We start from the raw sequence: 19,000 nt of genomic DNA, 5'->3' as shown, positions 1-19,000 counted from the left end.
TGTTTTCAAAAGGAGACAGAAAGAAAGTAAAATCTGCATTACTTTGTCTTTTTGTCTTCAAAGAAATGAACAATTTTCAGTGATTTGTAAAACTGCTAAAATAATGATTATAACCCAACTGTTCTCAAATCAAATTCGACAAGACAAAGTACTTTACTTGAAAAAAACCCTAACATACCACTGCTATTCCATTCTTTCTCCAGCCTTTCCTAAGCAATTTGTAAAGATGTTCAAACATGAGCCGAATGTCCAGAAACTCTACCACTGTGTTTGTTGTTTGTGTCATTGTCACAACCAGCCTCTTGGGTAAACAGATTGCAGTTCATTATATGTAGCAGTGCTGCCTCTGAGGGAAAATAGAAAGACAAATATGCATCACTGCCAGATCCCTTATTAACAAACACCACTTCAACCGAAAATGGTTTATATTTATTGTTTTATACATGTATTTCAAGGAATTAAGTCTTGCATGTAAACCAGCAAATGCTTCATTTCCATATTGCATCTATCAAAAAGATGTGAAGCAAGCGTTTTTAGAACTGCCTGAGCCTCCTCCTGCCTGTCCCCTTAAGCTGCAGAAGGCACCAAGCCCAGCAACATTCATTTATAATTGAAACTGTTTGCTTGGCAGAAATCTTTCATCTCAGTGTGTCATAATTGCAACCAGCACACCCAATGTCTTTACCAGAAGCTCATCTACTTCCAGGAGAATTTTATTTAACTGGGTATTCTACAGGACAGAAATGCAGTTTCCTTACGGGACAGATGTTGAAATCTAGTGGAAAACATGCATCTGCAATTTTTACAAGGACTTATATGACCCTATATGGATGAAAAGATACTTGTGGAAAGACTTATGCAAGTTTAACTGCTCATTCCCTTCATCCAGTTACTTCAGTCTCCCACAGTTAATTCCCCAATATGAGCAATATTCTGCAATCACTTCATATTCTCTTGGAACACCTAACTATCTGTTTACCTACACCTACATTCTGTTTACCAAATAATTAAGTAAAAGTAATCTGCCGGATGATCTGTTTGGACAGCTGTGTACAGATAGAGTACAGATATTGTCTGAAACAGAAGTGAATACCACGTGCTTAACTCAGTCTACTCTCTTGAATATGTAACGGGTACATAATGGTATCCAGCCACAAAAGTCAATGGGCTGCAACCATGGCCAACTTGGCCATTGTTTGCCTCTAGCACTGATCATCCCTTACTTACGTGTTCTCCTAATGCCTGAACTCTCTTATCCCAGTCCTCCCAGATGTCTGTTCATGTATATCTAAAAGATGAGCAATATCTGATGCCAATCCAGGATAGAAATCCAGTTATTCTGAAGTCATCCATGTAAGTATTCCAAAGCTGCTGTCTCAGATACAGGAAAAGAATCCTACCCTAAAACTCAGAAATACACTTTTAATCTCGCCTTCATCATCACTCATACTCAGAAACTGAGTGTGCCACTATAAAATGCACATTTTAAGAGCTAAATCAATAATTCAATCAGAAACCCTAAAACACTTTTTATCAGTAAATATTTGATGATCAGAGTGTGCTAACACTTGAAGCAGGGTCCATGCAGCTGTCACAGTGGAACATACAGGAGCAAAAACAGTAACAACCTACACAGTTATTCAATCTCAAATAATTTTGTTACCCATGCTGTTCCATCAAGACATACATATGGTAGGAGTTATGAACATAAGACTAAGCCTGTTTTTCAGCTCTTTCCTAGTGTATTGCTAGAATTGGAAACATCATTGGAGACCAAGTGCTTCTGAAGCCTGCATACAAGTGTTTTCATATGAAAGGCAAATGAAATGTTAATCTGGACTATGAAATTTATAGTTTTCATAAGCGATTTCTCCCTCAATTTTTTTCATCCTCAAAATAGTAGACAAATTCATCTATCTACCAGCATCTTAACTTTCTGTCCTGAACCCAGGATAAACTGATCAACATATGTAGAGGATGTGAAAATAAAAATCTCTGCATAAATGCCAAGAAATATTTTATACTACCATAATCACAATATTTTGTACTGATTGTACCAACGCTCCTGTAGTTAGCCTTTTCTTTTCAAGGATTTATACACATTTGGGGTTTAAAGATGAATTTGGGTATGATATTTCTGTCAGAAAGCTCTTAGCACAGCAAATGACAATAAAAACTCATGTTGTCCTCATGAACTATAATAACTATTTGATTTTTTAAAACTTGTCAGAGACATTTCCCCTGGCAATCCATATTTTATAAAACAGCTTTTAACACAAAAGGGAGGGCCAAAAGCAAAGGCTTCTCTTGTGTAAGTATTTTGGAATGTGATCTGGTACCACACAGAGACATACAGAGATTGTTGTGCTTAGTCTGACTCAACCGTTCTGCTTTAGAAGAAAGAGGAGGATACACAGTAGAGGAGAAGACACAGAAGTTATGTATAAAAGTGCCCAGGACAGAGACAAGACTGGAAGGTGAAGCTACAGCGAGGAGGAGACTGCCAGGAGCCACGCTCCATACAGGCATGCTGGCAAACCATTTTCCCACTCTGTGTTCTCTTACTAAAGAATGGAAGTACAGTTGCTTGGGTACTGAAGGCAGACATGGTTGGACTTTGAAGAACCCCATATAAATTCATGCTTTATGTGCAGTCATATCAAAGAGGGTACCATTCAGCTTGCCTATCTAGACAGGTGGAAAAGGCAGAAAAATAATATGAATGTGGAACCAAACTGAGGAGATATTCCCTACAATCCCCAGAGTAAAGGCACAGACACTTGACCTTGCAAAGGTAGTTTAAGGACATTAAGAGTTGTTTGATTTAATTAAAATGTTCCCTGGGACATAACAAAGCATGGGTTAAGCTCCAAAGGTGATACAGCCTATGAAGGAATAAATAAAAACAATTACCAGAGACAGGGAGAACACCCCATCACACTGGAACTATTTTTTAGGAATTTTCCCCTGGCAGGACAACTTCATTTTGATGTCTTATAGTCCCTCATACAAATCTACAGAGAAATATTCTTCTAACTCCTTTTGAAATACCTAAAAAGTAACCACCAAAGAAACACAACATTCTGTGCTGTCCCCATAACCTGTTCCTCTTCTTTCTGATCCCTTAATGTTCTGCAAAACACAGAGAATCGCTTTTCATGGCTACATTTTCTTTTACTTCTCTTCCAAGCCACCCTGGTGCAATGCAAGAGGCAGACTCACCAATGACTGGAACGATCCCACAAGACAGCTTTCAGAATGATGCCAGCACTTGATCTAGCAATAACTGCATTAATCACAGACACAGCAACTCACACAGAGCAGCTGAGCCTTACCTCCAAACTATGCTGATCTCAGGCATTAGGTTCTGGGGAGCAGGGTGATGGGGAGCAAGGGGTATAAGTCAGAGTAAGGACTGACCTTTCAGCAAAACAAGGTGGAGCAGATTAGTGTGAAATGTCTTCAGGAAATAACAGTACAGAGTCTTCTAGTCAGGTGAATAGTTACCATTCAGCTGGCATCAGTTTTCTATTTACCTGTCATTAATCAACTCCAAGACTGTTATTTTTCACATAAAATTCCTTGATTTTTGCAACCTCTTAGCTTTCTCATGGCACCTGAGCATTTTCTGTTACAAATACTGCATAAGTAAAGGTATATTTTAAGTAAAGGTATATTTTAAAACTGCAGAAAAATACTACCAACAATGAGCAAGGAACCACAATAAAGGATACTGAAGCTCCTATCTGTGATTGCTAAATGCCAGAGGTTAATCCTGAGATCATCCGCTGACATGTATGTCTCACAGTCACTGTTGACGGATATTGAGTTGACATGATAGGTGTGACCATTAGCAAAGATTCTCCGGGGAGTGACTTCTACCATCAAATCCATAGGTTTCAATACAGGCACCTGCCAAAAAAATTGAAACACAAACCAGGAAAGAAGTGAGATTTTAACTACTTTTTGCTAAGATGATGAGAGTTTCAATGGTGAGCAAGCATTCGAAAACTGTGACATTAAAAAACTTCTTGACAGTGTATGCACGCTGAATTTCTCTATGGATAGACTGCTGGGGTAGACATCCCACCCCTGCCAAGGAGAAAGGGAGAGACAGGAGAGCCATGGAAAGCCAGGCAGAGCAATAGGAAGCCTGGACGGTGGGAAGGGAGGCACTGGCAGCTGCCACACAACAGCCCCATCTCACAGCAGGAGCTACTCTCTCAACAGGCTCTGTCTTAGACAAGCAGTAAAGTCCTACTATGTTGCTTCTGCTGAAGAGTTTGCTGTTAGTTGTAAATCACCTAGAGCATTTCTGTTGGTACTTGATGTCTCTTTCTCAGAAAAGTGGTGTCAAGGTTATAATCTCAACAAAGCATAATAAATGAAGCCTTGGATTACAAAGCCAACGAGTTGACACACTGTACATAAACACATACTCCTGGAAAAAAAGAAGACCAGAGACTATCACTCATCATTGTACCGTCATTATTTCTCTGTCTCACTCCAATATCTTGCTTCAGTAACTAGATACTGTCAATTCATTACCTATTGGTAAAGCAGTAAACTGTAAGGCTGTAGTCAGTGATTGAAACTATACGATGTTGCTGAACATGCACCAGAAACAACCTATCATGTATCAATCCACAAGATAGTTTAAAGAGGAACACAGAGAAGTTAAAGCATTTAGTTTAGCTTGCCACTAAAGGAACAAAACATTCCCTCAGCCTTTGAATTCTCAGACTATAAGCAATCTGGAATTGTATTGCCTGCCTAATCATACAGAACAGATAAATATTCCATGAATGTAGTCATCTTTACACTTTGGAGGCTTTTTTTCACAATAGACAATACTGGCTAGTACTGGAGACAGGGTTTAATTGTTTGGTTTTAATCATAAAGAAATACTAGCATTTATACAATGGAGCCTTTCAGTTCTAACCTTTAGCTAATTTCTTCACCAAAACACCTGAGTAAATTCAACCATTAAAGTCCGAGAGAAAATAAGCTATTTACATTATCATGTGGGTGTTGGTCTCTTCTGCCAAGTAACAAACAATAGGACAAGAAGGAACAGTCACAAGTTGCACCAGGTGAAGTTTAGGTTGGCTATTAGGAAAAATCAAGCAGTGGATCAGGCTGCCCAGAATAGTGGTGGAGCCATCATCCCTGGTGGCATTTAAAAGACGTGGCACTCAGGAACATGGTTTAGAGGTGAACAAGGCAGTGTTAGGTTTACAGCTGGACTCAAAGACCTCAAAGGTCTTTTCCAACCAGAATGATTCTGTGACCATATACAGTTACATGAGTTCCATGACTGCATCTGAGAATGCATGAGGGGAGATTTAGATCAGATATTAGGAAAAAAGTCTTCACTATGAGGGTGCTGAGGCGCTGGCACAGGGTGCCCAGAGAAATTGTGGCTGCCCCATCCCCGGCAGTGTTCAAGGCCAGATTAGGCAGGGTTTGGAGCAACCTGGTCTAGTGGAAGGTGTCCCTGCCCATGGCAGGGGGCTGGAACTAAATTAGCTTTATGGTCATTTCCAACCCAAACCATTCTATGATTCTATGATCCGTTCAGCAATGCGGAACATCATGTTCACTGGAGTACAGACTACTGCAAACTTCAAATAGGAGAAAATTCTTTCATACTACCAAAATATGGATGTGACTGAAAGTTGGGGTACTGCCTTTAACTCATTTGCTCTGACTGGGGCAAAAATACTGTTTAAGATTAATTACAGGTAGAATGCTTCCAGCACACCAGGCTGAAGAACCTTGTGTGAAACCACATTAATTCATGCTGAGATAATATTGCCAGGAAGAACAAAACAGACAAATTCTCTAAATATATTTGTTTTAGTCACTATATCATAAAGCATTTGTGTCCTGAAAACGTACAATAGATTCAAGATCAGTCAGCTAAAACTTCAATGAGAATAATCATATATTAGCATTAAGTACATATTTAAATCTTTTACTCAGTTAGCATCCATGACTGCCACATTTGTACAGAAACAACTGGATCTGGGGCAAAGACAACAGCTTACCTGCAGTGATGTTACTGTAGAAAGATCTTTAAGTTTCCCTTCTTCATCTTTTAAGTTGTACCCCTCTGGTCTCTTATCTCTTTCTGTAATTTTCCATAATTTGATTGTTTTATCTTCAAAAGAAAAGAAAAACAACTGTCAGCATAGGAATTCTGAATGTGGTTACTCACCTTTCAGAGTGTATTCCCTAATGCAGTTTTGCACTTTAGTTTAGACAAGTCCTGTGCTAAACAGTCTAGATCACTTAGTTTTGCACATCCAGAAAATGTTGCCAACAGAAAAAAATACTCATAGAGCACATTCCATCCCTTCAAACAGAGTCAGAGGCTCCTGGCAGCTGACAGACCATGCAAAGCAAAAGCCGTTCATGTATCCAACTTGGTAGTTTACAGGTGAAACAAACAAAAACCTCTCAATGCTCACTCCTGAAGCTCAGACTGACAATTTGACTTTGCACAGAAATAATCTTGATATTAAAGCCAGTTTACTAGTTTATTTATGGACAGCATGGCAAGAGCATGGAGTAGACAGACAAACCAGAGACACCTGCCTAGCCTGTTGTGGGAATGGGCAGTGATAAATTGGGGTAACATCAGGAGCTTTAGCAAATGAAAGGTTGTGTGAAAAACGAGACATTTCTCCCTCCTATGGGAAAGCAGCTGAGAACTTAAGTTAAAAAACAAACAGAATTGCATTGTAAGGGTAAGAAAGAGAAGCTGGGAGAAAAAGACACTAATCTTACATGGAATGGAATTAAATCTAAACTCTCCCTTTTTCATGATGGGTGAAACATAATATAAGGATGCCTCTATTTAACAAAGAGCCTGTGAAGCCAACAAAAAGAAGTTTAAAACATTTCAGATGGAGTTTGTCCTTGGTTTTGTAGTAGCTGAAATGCAGATCTCACTAATGTTGATCGTCCACTCCCACTCTGGACATGCACCCAACCTGCCAACCTTAACACTCCCTAGACTGAAAAAATCAGTGCCAAGTCTTGTCATGAAATAAACGTGTCCCAAACTTCTAATGGCTGTTTAAATCATCTGTTCACGGGGCAGCCAATGCCCTTCCAAAGCTTCTGCACTTCAGTTGCCACCACAACCTTCATTAGCCTCAGTTTCTGCATGTGTCTGGTTTTGTCCCACTTTCTTTCTTTTCCCCTCTTTACCCAAGTACACAGCAGAGAATAATTATTTTCCAGTGTTGCTGATCTAAATGCTTCTTTCAAATGCTAATACAAATCATTTTAAAGGCAGGACATATGAATACACGAACCACTTTGCACTTCTATAGCAACTTTAACTTTGACCTTTTCCTCTTTCAAAATCAATCCCTCTGGTACTCTGAAGGCTTTCCCTATTATGCACCTACTAAGAATATCAATACATTAATTTTCAAGCAACAAAAACATTACAATTGATCAATCTACAGAACAAGAGATCAGTTCAATCCACAACTAAAATGTTCCATTTAAAGATTCAATACATTCCATTTGTATCAGTCATTTTAATTAATGGATAAAAACACATATTGACTGTCATTTTGGGGGATTTTTGTTACATGTAAACAGTGGTATTCCTGTTTCTCTATTCTAAAATTTATAAATACAGCAATTGTAAGATTAATTATAAGAAAAAACACATTGTTGGATTTGACTGCTATTGACAAACCCTTCCTTTTCCTGAGTGAGAACTATTTCATTAGTGATTGAGGGTATCGCATGTGTTGGTTTCCTTCTCTTTCATCTGCCTCAGCACTTTAAATACTCCCTAGAAATTCTGAGCATGCTTATATATTGCAAAATATAGAACCATCTGTAAGGTTCAGTGTTCATTCTGTCTCAAGGGTGTTGTGAAGTTTAAATTAATTAATGTCTGGTAAGGAGTCTCGAATCCTCAGATGAAAGAATCTGTACGGGCCAAATTCTGATCTACCCCCTGTAGCTCAGACTGAAAGCAGCCCAAATATATTCTGCCACAAAAGATACCAATGAAACCTAATAAATTATTATTATACTACAAAATCAGTTCAGTTTACAGTGCAAACCAGAAATTTGCTAGCTGCAAGCAGTGCAAACCCACAGTGGGATTTGAAACCTATGGTGGTTTCTTTCTGTTGCAGTCAAAGCTTAGCTGATGACTTGCTGGTAATGCACAAACGGGAAAGAAACCAAAATCTCCTCTGAGAGAGGTGACCTGTGCAGAAACAGCCTCAGCAAAGGTTCTCCTTTTACAAGGATGGAAACAGATTTGGGAAGGTGAAGACATGTCCACCCTCCTGCAGTGAGGGTGAGATTTAGATGGACTTTCCCCTCATGTTCCTTAACAGAGGTGCATATTCCAGCAAATGTCCACCTGTGCCAGCGGGAAGAAAAGATGCTGTTTCACAGTTCCCATTTTTCTGACCAAAACTGTGCTTTAGATCCTAAACTACAGGAGAGCAAAATATTGGGAATTGCATTAAAAGATGACGCTCCTAAATTAGTAAATATAAACTAGTACTGAAGATATTTCTACAACCTGTCCAGTTGTGTGATGGCAATGCCTTCATTCTCTATAAGTTAAGGAAAATACTTTTATCCTTTTTATAGGCATGGAATTGATATACATTGTCAATGACTTCTCAGGGGTATTTTGTGAGACATCAAAGAATTCAGTATGGGCCTTCTGCATCCTAAATTTAAAGCTATCTTTAAGAGTACACCAAGAGGAGAATCTTCAGACTTCAACCCTGCTGTGCCAGGAAGAGAGGAATCCTCCTTGGCACACAAAAATGTTTTGTGATTCAAACCCAAATCCAAAGGCTCTGCCAGTGGCACCACTTCTGTTTGCCTCACCATAAAGACGTCTGCTGGGATGCTTCAGAATTAAAAAAGGGGAAAAACAGAGACCAAAGTATTTTGCAAGGTTTTAGGCTTGCACAGTATTGTCTGCAACTGGATTAAGCCATAGCAACACTAAGAGTGATTATTTCTTCGTTTCTCCCTTCCTGTATTTCTCAGTTTCCAAAAATAAACTTTAAAATTAAAAGGAAGACATTTACTTTTAATAATCTGCACTATCATAGGGGTAACGGGTTAGAACTTAAACAGGGGGAGTTTAGCTTGGATATAAGGAAGAAATTCTTTATTGTAAGGGTGGTGAGGCACTGGAATGGGTTGCCTAATGAAGTTATGAATGCTCCATCCCTGGCGGTGTTCAAGGCTAGGCTGGAGAGAGCCTTGGATGACATGGTTAGTGTGAGGTGTCCCTGCCCATGGCAGAGGGATTGGAACTGGATGATCTTAAGGTCCTTTCCAACCCTAACTATTCCATGATTCTGTGATTCTATTAATTTTGGATCATGCACTTGTAATAAGATGTTCTTAAAGTTGTCATAAGTAGAACAGATATTTTGACCAAGGGAAATATGCAGCAGTAAACTCCCAAACTTCGTAAGTAGCTGACTAATCTTTCAACTAGCCTATAAATCACTTAGCTATAACAGATGTTTCATTTCAAATATTGCAACAGTGTCCCCTGAAAGTCACAAGACAACCTGAAGTTAAAGTTTCCTTTAACGAGTCTGTTAAAGAAAACAGGATACAAACCATAAAATTATTTACTAATTATTAATGTATATATTAGTTATTGCTATAAATTTTAACTAGAAGCAATCATTTTGCTTTATGGCATCAATTCACAAAGTGAGATTACACTAGTTCTATACCAGCAATTTTGAATTATGCTCAAACTTCACAAGAAAAAGCCTTTTCTGTTAAAAATTATATCCACCATTTAAAATTTAAAATATTATTTTCATCAGCAATAATAAAGGTTGTGGGTGTCAGTATGTTCAAAATGTTTCCTAACTGACACCTGAACATGTTGGGCTCCATTCAGTTTCTTCCCACTATGTCACATCTGCATATCCCCTCTCAGCAATACTATATTTTTTAATCACTAGGCCTTAAGCATGCTAGAAAGATGAGTCAGGATCAATATCCTAGCATTGTTACTACTGCTTTCCAAAGACTTGTGCAACTCCTTAGAACTCAACCATTCTACTGATAATGAATGAAAAGAAAATAAATTAATCTCTTATCTACATTCATTTCCACATCTACAAAGAATAAAAGTTATGACAAATGCAGCAGACAAAACTCTAAATCCCCTGTGAAACACAGCCTCTGAGTAAGGCAATGCCCTTGTCACAAAATGTACTTCAGGATAGCACTGCATGTAAGTAACAAAAATTGATATAGCTCACTGAATGTCTATGGATAATCACTAGGAAAAACCCTATGGCTATGAATAAAATACATAAATAACAGATATAAGAGTCAGTATAACAGTCTTGGTAAACTTTGTAAGAGGGAATTACTAAACCACCAGATTAAAATTAACAAATATATACAGTCAGCACTAAAATGTATAAGAGCAAATAGGCTGATATGTCCTACATTCTTTCATCTGTCTTACCATTTGTTGATAAAAGTGAGTGAGCTGCATTTTGCTGTGGCAACCACTTGATCTTGTTTATTTTTTCTTCTATCTCCAAGCTCTTCAAATAATCAAATTCAGGTTCATGGCTCTGGAAAGTGCTGTAAACATTGTACTCCCCCTGATTGTAAGGCTCATTTTTACTCTACAGAAAATAAAACCAACAAAAACATATGGTTTATGATGGCAATACATCCCCATCTCTTAGGAAAGGTGCATAGGCAGCCTTATAAATATAAAAATATTGAAAGTTTAATTTAATCTCTCATCCAAAAAGTGATATTGACAGATTTGTGTCTACAGGAATGAAATTTCCTCTAAGTATTGAAGCAACATTTTATAAAAGGCAGCATATTAGAAGAAACGTCAATTATTTAGGAAAGCTTTCTACAAGAGATACTGAAAATGTGAAACATAAAGATTATCACAGCAAAGGCATCATTTTAAATGGAATGGCTCCATCAAACAGGCAAAAGCTATTCAAATTATGGAGAAGTAAAACAAAATCAACCTTCTTTGTTCTTAGATTAGAATTTTAGAGCTTTAATGCGTTTTTTGTTTAGGTCAACAAACTTCCGACTAAAAGATCCTTGCCCACATTCACTTCCTCTCCAAAGTGGTGACATTCTGGTTTACTGAACCTTGAGATCATAAATAGGTCTGTTAGCTAGATCCAATTAAAGTATTAAAAATAAAGCCAGGTTTTAGCCAATTAAGGACTACACTGGTAGCTCACATACCTCAGGTTCCCTTTGGAATATAACAACCCGACCCCCCTTGTCACCAGTAGCCAGCAGTTCTCCAGTGTGGTTGAACTCAACTGTAGAAATAATATCAGCTGGAAGGAAAAAGAAAGAAAAAACAAATTTCAGATAGCAACACAAAGCCATCAGAAATATCAAGCACTCCACAAAAATGCAACAAATGAGGGACTTGAAGGAATACAGATGAATTCAATAGCAAGTCAGTAATGCAAACAGGCTGCATGCCATGACAATCTGAGGTGGCTACACAGTGAACCAAGTGCAAACATAATGATTCAAATTTGTGTTTCCAGCACATCTGCAGTCTGGGAGTGGAGAAGATCTCTGGAGAGGTTATGTTTCAATAAGAGTAATTTCAGCCTGCTACAAAGCTTTTTTCAGTACTGGCAATAGCAACAGCATTGGCCTCCTGCTATTTCCTCTAGCAAAGACCAACATAACATCTCAGTCCTGTTGCATGCATTATTTATACTTCACCCTTTACAAAGGTTTTAATGTAACCTCCTAGCATGTATTTCACCTAAGAGTGCAAAAGTAAAGTAGATGCAGCCCATCCTACCACAGAGGAATAAAAGCAAAACCAGAACTGCTCACTGTGCAATGTTGGCAAGAGCCCATTCAAATCACCGGGTTTGGTAAATCATTTCAGCCCCATGAAAATGTGTCATCAGAAGATAAAAAGATGCCAGTCTCTTCTTTTATTAATTTCCAACATCGCCCTTTCCCCAAGCAATTGCATCAGCTTAAACAAGAAACCTCATCAAAACCTCAGGCCAGTTTTGAGTACAAATTACTACACATCAGGATGAGAAGGAAGAAAGAGACTGTAGAAGCAAAAGAACTGGTTCTTCTGTTTGTATGACATTAAATGCTAGACTCATAATCTACAGTTAATCCTACAGTATTAGCAAAATTTGAATTAAAATGCCTAGTGCAACAGTAAATTAAGAAGCCATCATATATACAATCACGGACAAATTCAGGGTATTACTCAGAGACTGCATGTATGAATCCTCTATGATGATCAGCATTCACTCATCAGGAACATGGGCCAGATTTTTAGAAGCATCAGTAGTTAGCAGTTCCCCTTTAGGCATGAAATGCTGTGGTTTTCAAACACGTTCATCATCCATCAGTTTATACTGAGAACAATGAGCCAACAGTGGGCTACGCTCTTTTGAAAACCTAGCTCTAAATGAGTTCACTAGATTTCAAAGGAATTGAAATAACAAGTGGATGTACCATTTACTTGCTACAGTTTATGAATTGAAAACATCTGTTCCCATTATTCTTTTAATAAACTTGCATTTGAGTGTTAGAAGGATTCTGTTGCCAGTAGCTCTCATCAGCAACACAGCCATCCAAACCCAGATTCTTACTGGAGTATTATAGACAATTTGTCATCTAAAAAAGGAAAACTTTACCCTATTCATGGTAAAGTAAAATACCTTTAATTTTTTTAAGAGATCTTCACCATCATATTGTTCTGTCTAAAAGAAAACCAACAAAACCAAATCTGCCTCTTTTTCCCCTTCCATGCCTTACTTATATAAAGGAGGAAGGGGAACCATAAAGTATGTACATCATTTTCTTTCTTGTTGAATAAAATGTATGGATGTATAGACTTTCAGAAAAATAGAACAAGATGACTTAGAATATTTTGGGTCTGAACCCAAAGCTCTCAAAGTTAATAGCATCTGATTTTTATGTGGGCTTCCACAGACTGTGTATTTTATAGGTAATAAAATAAAAACCCTAAAGCCCTACTCTTATTAGAGTACAGGAAGATTAGACAGACTCTGCTTATGGTTGACAATGCTCTGGGACGTGGGATGGGTTGAGTTTGATCTAAAAAATGGCATTACTTTTTTAACCTAAAAACCTAATCAACTTCTCTGGCATGTCCATCTGTAGTGCTTCCAGTGGAAGAACATTTCTTGGCTATTTTGTTCTTACCCTGCAAAATTCATACTGATAGTAGTTGTGAGCTCCTGCTTATAAAAGAATACCTGCATGATTTCCTAATTTCCAGCTCTATCTTACCCCAGCCATAGAGGCAGAACTGAAGCCTCATACTGACAGTCCTTTTAGAATGGAGTCTCCTATCTTAAGTGTGCAGTGAAGGAAAAGGGTAAATACAGAGTGGAGGAATGTAAGATCTATTAAAACACGTGTATTTGTGTGTGTATGCATGGCATGTGTAATGCTTATGCAACTTTCTCAACAGGTCACAAAAGAATCATATAAAATAACCATGCAAAAGGAATGAATGGCACTTGAATTTGTATGTGTGAATACACTTGGTTTTGACCTGGAATACTTCCACCATGGCATGAAATACTCTTCTCAGTGGTCACAATGGTCACAAAATACTACATTGCACTTTAAAGAGGGTATCAGCCAACGCCCAGTAAAGCCCACAGAAGCATCTGCACAGACTTCAGTAGCAACTGAACTATGGTTATAATAAAACATCACTGCATTTTGTTCTTATATTGCATTTGTCATTAAAATATTGTCAGCAGTTAAGTGATTATTCCTTAAAGAAAAGCAGCTAAAGCATGAAGTATCTGTGGGCAATGTAAGCAATGATGTTCTGAGGCAAATTTCTCTCCCCCTCAAGTTGTTTCTTCCAGCTCTATCCCTCCTTTCTATTAGAAGAAGTAATTCTGAACTGAAAGCTACCTATCATTCTTAAATTAACTTGTTCTGAAAAAGAGCAGATCCAATATTCCAACCTCGGAGGCTATGCAGCTTGCTGGTAAAAAATTATCCTTGAATTGAAAATCACTTTTATTGATCCTGTAAATAACAGCTGAAAACAACAGCAAAAAATATATACTCTTATCCAGCATATCTGTTCAGCAGGCAAACATTAGTCATGTTGCTTTCATAAGAAAGATTAGCCAGGCTGCCTCTTCCTAAGACAGAGAAGGTAGGAAAAGAGTCAATCAACAATGCTCTCCATACCCTTCTGCAGAGCGTTCCCCTATATACTTATTAATGCTGCAGCAGCATCAGCCACTATGGTCCTATCTTGCAGATTCTTCCATTGGAGAATGGCCCCCTGACTGTACAGAGCAATTAACTACCAGATTTCACCCTGCCCAGGATATATAAATGCTCCATAATGGAAGAGCTGATGAATTTGCATGTACAGTAAGCCCTTGGCAAGGGATGGAAAAGATGAAAGACTCCTGTCAGCCTTCTGCACTACATGTTCCATATCTCTGCTGGCAATGCCAAGCTTTGCACTAACGAACAGGATTATCAGAGACACAGATAATTTACCTATTAAGAACAATTATGGGTAACCTCAATGCCAATGGGCAAACATTTCCAATCAGATTACAAATCCCAACTTTTATCCAATGTTAATCTTCCTATTCCATTTTTTAATTCCCCATTTTTTCTATGCAGAAATATATATAAACTTGGATTTGAAAGTCGTCATGCTCAGCATTTTTACTCGGTTAAAGAGCACAACTTGGACACTCAAAATACAGACACTGACTGAGAAAAGCAAACAAAAAACCTTCAAAAGATGAAAATACTCCAGGGGGCTACACACCTGGTCATCTGTTTCACATCCTGACACAGTAAATTGTTCCAGCAGGTACAACACATTACAAACTTCATTCCCCAGACTAATGGTACATATCCACAGAAAGACATCACACAAAGATATCTGTAGCTGATTGTATTGCTCTTCCCTCAACTTCATGAGTATTTTCCCAGCATGGATACAAACCCTCCAGCAGCCTTTCCTCTGGCTCAGCATGGGGTGGGATGAAACAAAGGTTGGTACTCATAGCTCAGATTAATTCTGGCCTTTATTTCACACAATCACATACTTGCAGTGTTCATTTTCTAGCCTCTTACAGGATTATCTTAAAGGGTTTAATACCTTATTCTTAAACAACACAAACGGGTCCAAATACTTTTACGGTAATTAAAGCCTTATCTATATAATAAAACTTTGCACCATTTGGGGCACTCTAGCATAATTGCATGGCATTTCCCACCTACTATACACTGAGTGAAGAAAGCCTGAACATATTCATCTTTATACAGTCTTTTGTCAGAAACATCAAGCAACTCTATGAAAACTCAACTATAATTTTCTAATTTACTAATGATTCCTAACTTTATGGGGCTTTCCATCTGAAGGTCCTGGTATAATGTTATTTTGCATCAGAAGATCAGGAAATCAAAGAAAATTTCAAAACTGTTTCACCCACCACAGAAATGAAGCTCTTTGGACAGCAGTAGCAAGGTTTGAGGGCAAACATCACACAAGGGTACAGTTACAATTGTTTAAGCCTAGCCAGCAGCTAAATATCATGCAGTCGCTCACTTTTTAGGAAAATAGGGCAAAAAAAGATCAGAGAATATAATATTCTGTTGAATGGCAATGTAAATCTGATACAGAATTAAGGGATTTGGAATGGGCCAGAACACTGGAATTAACATCAATATTTTTATTAAAAAAGAAAAAGTTGTGAAATCCTACCAGCCAGAACAGGACAGAACTTCTCCTTTCTATCACATCCACCACAAACAGCCTGGCAACACTATCAGCCTGAACCGACTGAATCAGCATCTAGGTCAGGATTTGTTGCTATTGTGTTCCCACTGGCCAGCAGGCAATCTTGTAGTCTATGTTATTTCAACCAAGTTTTGACCTGGCCTAACCTTGGTTTGTGAAATTCAATACGATCACAGCACAATCTGGCATGGCTGCAAGCACTGTTCAGTCATACTGATACAAAAATCCCTGAGGAGCATAATCTGGAAGAAACAACAAAGAAGGCTGCAACAAAGAGAGCCATAAAACAAAAGGACAAATGGTAGATGAAAAAGGAGTATTGCATTATCTGGAGTGAAGAGAAGGCCATTACAATGAGTTGTGTTGTCAGAATTTAGTTTAGACTTGGGCCAAAAATAAAAGAGGGGGGTGAGGGGGAAGAAACAAATGGATGGAAAGAAATTGTTAAGCTGAAGTTTCAAAGGTTTCCTCGAGAAGCTAGAAACAAGGTATGCAGAAACCTCAAAGGTATGAGGGCCAGAAAAATCCTTCTTTTTTCAGATGGCAGAGACTCTTCAACAACAGAAAAAAACCCTACTTGACGCAACAGACTCTGTAACTGGTTCACAGCAGTCCTATTCACCACACTGGATCCAGGGATTGCAGGACCCTAGAAACCACCCTGCAAAATTCAAGCAACCACAACACAAGATATCACAAATCACCCTGTCCACCTTGGCTGGGTCAGAAACTTAATACTAAAAGCCAATGCATCAGAAAGTCAACTCCACTCTACTGGCAGACAAGACATTTTGTTGACTTATACACAAACTGCCTGATCACCTCTCGAGTCACCAAAATAACCCATCACATCTGGGTGGCCATATAGGAAGGACAGAGGAGAGAGAATGAGAATGCAAGCAGATGTGAGAGGGAGAGAGAAAAAGAGGGCATGTGAACATGTTAGTAAGAGCGAGAGCATCGGAAAAGGTGCAAAAGAGTGTACATGAGAGAGTATATGTACACACGAGAGCTTAATAAAGCATGGAAGAGCACAAGGAAATGCCATAGCAGAAGATGAGGAAGTAGTCTGAAATGAAGGATCTACATGCCCTTTTGCCCCTGGCAGATCTTTGACTATGCTTTTTTTCCCTCCTTTATTGTTACTTTAAAACCTGATGGAGTTTGTGCTGCAAAATGCTGTGTTTGCTCCTCGTTAGATGTATGGGCAGGGCAAAACACAACAGGAAGCTGATTTTGGCCAAAGTAAACTTTGGATATAGATGCTAATAGTGTAAGTGCTTCAGCAATCAGTGAAACAAGGTGATCAATCAATAACAGCATGAAATCCAGAGATGTGTGTCCACTACACTTCATGTAGCTGTTTTCCTAATTGACCCTGTGCCTGGTATCACCGCTAGCAAGGACAAATATATTGGAAGCAAAATCCAAACGGCCCCATTTAATACCATCATGAAAGAACAAGGAGGTTTATCAGGCTAAATAAAACATTTCTTACTGAGTATAACAATCACTTCCTCATGTGAAATCCAAAACCACAGGGTCAAATGCTGAAAAGCTCTTGAAAGGCTACTTGAAACAAGAACACTTCAGCTGGGGATGGTGGTAAATAATAGTAAAGAAAAATAAAATAATAAAATCCTGACAAGCACTGGGCAGATCTTCCCATTTTTCCATCTTCAACCTCCAGATCTCGGGGTTTAGAAATGCCACATGTACATACCTTAGTGGCATGCATCAGCATTCGGAGACTAACACGATACAACTAAGTTTCACAGGTCCACGGATCCCTATGTCCTCAGGGACAAGGACAGCATCTTCCCATTCAGAATATTTGAATGTAGGTTCAGTGCTCACTCAGAGAGAATTTACTTGAAACATGATCCAAAAACCAAACCCAAAATTTGCACCCCTTCTCTGAGCACCTATCACCACCGTCATTCACTGTTTCTGTCTTCACGCTTTGCTAGAGCTGGGGTTTTTCCTCCAACATTTTTTGCATGTATTTATTTTAAGAGCTTAGGAAAATTTTCCAACAGCTTTTTAATCACATGCAAATTTCTAGCTCTATTTCTCAAATTAGAAAATCAGGAAATGACACCCAACTATTGGAGCACAGTCAGTGTGAAAATAATTTTCTGCCTACAGGACAAATATGTAAAATAGATTATCTGGGTTCTGTGCTAAAAACAACACTTCATACTGAATACCAGTCACTAAGAGTCAGCTTGTCACAAAGTAATTCCCCTCTCTCCCCCCTTTTTCCAACTCCCATCCCACTTATTCCTAATTTAAAAGCTCAAAGCTTCTGGCCCCCATCTCCCTCCTGCACAGTACACGGCCACCAGAAAAAGAGGCCAAAGAGTCTTGACCTTCTACCCACTGAGTTAAATGGAACGTTTCCCACTGCTTCATTAGTAAAGAAGGTCAAGGAACATTTGTCAGATGTGGTGTAGCTGAAAATTAGGACACATTTCTCAAAAGTTTGGCTACAATTTACATGCAGTTCAGGTTTCTTCATGTTCAAGGTGACCTGCTTCTATCAGCCAGAAGTTGCAAAGCTTCAGTCCTCAGTTTTGCAGAATGCCTAATTAACATTACTATTCTCCTGGTTGATGTCATCAAGTGTACTGCTTTGTGCCTTCATCATCTGAAATACTCAGTGGATTGATCCACTAGAAAGCTTGCTAAAATCCTTTTTAATACCTATTTAGGGGTTCCCAAATAGTCAAACTGCATCACCTGCAAACTGCATCTCACAGTGCTGCGAGACTGGTTCTCCCGTATACTAACGGGCACCACAGGGGCTGACTCTAACCCAGCAAGAACCTCAGTTACCCAGGATGTCCAAAGATGCTAAGCCAGGGAAACACTGACCCCTCCATACTGTTCAACCTAGATAAATTGGAAAACTCATGAGAAAGCCTTTCACCTTCAGTAAGTCTAAGACTTTGGTAACACTGCTCATAGTTATTCTTACAAACAACACTTAAAACTAAGAAAACACTGCAAATCAATCTTTGCTTTAGCATAAAGAGATGAACAGAAAGCTTATAAACTTCACAGCCCCTAAAAGCTCCTTCACAGCTTGTACTGTGTAACACCTGCTAGTAATTCATTCTTCTGAGATTGCTGATGAAAAAAATGCACCTGGGT

At 38.6% G+C, this 19,000-nt stretch overlaps 1 protein-coding gene across 4 annotated transcripts in view; it reads right to left on the bottom strand.

Annotated features, from left to right (window-relative positions):
• PPP2R2C (protein phosphatase 2 regulatory subunit Bgamma) overlaps positions 1-19,000 on the bottom strand; it is a 200,622-nt gene that overhangs the window by 46,755 nt on the left and 134,867 nt on the right. For all 4 annotated transcript variants that reach the window (XM_013128901.2, XM_005148501.1, XM_031048435.1 and 1 more), the window contains 4 exons: positions 11,272-11,369; positions 10,511-10,676; positions 6,051-6,163; positions 3,735-3,912 (listed from right to left, as the gene is read on the bottom strand). In XM_013128901.2, the coding sequence (XP_012984355.1) occupies positions 3,735-3,912; positions 6,051-6,163; positions 10,511-10,676; positions 11,272-11,369 (555 nt within the window). The remainder of the gene's footprint in view (positions 1-3,734; positions 3,913-6,050; positions 6,164-10,510; positions 10,677-11,271; positions 11,370-19,000) is intronic.

Source organism: Melopsittacus undulatus, chromosome 7 (genome assembly GCF_012275295.1).
Source record: "Melopsittacus undulatus isolate bMelUnd1 chromosome 7, bMelUnd1.mat.Z, whole genome shotgun sequence".
NCBI classification, from domain to species: Eukaryota; Metazoa; Chordata; class Aves; order Psittaciformes; family Psittaculidae; genus Melopsittacus; species Melopsittacus undulatus.
The sequence above is the reverse complement of the archived record's forward strand: the minus strand, read 5'-3'. Positions and strand labels throughout refer to the sequence as shown.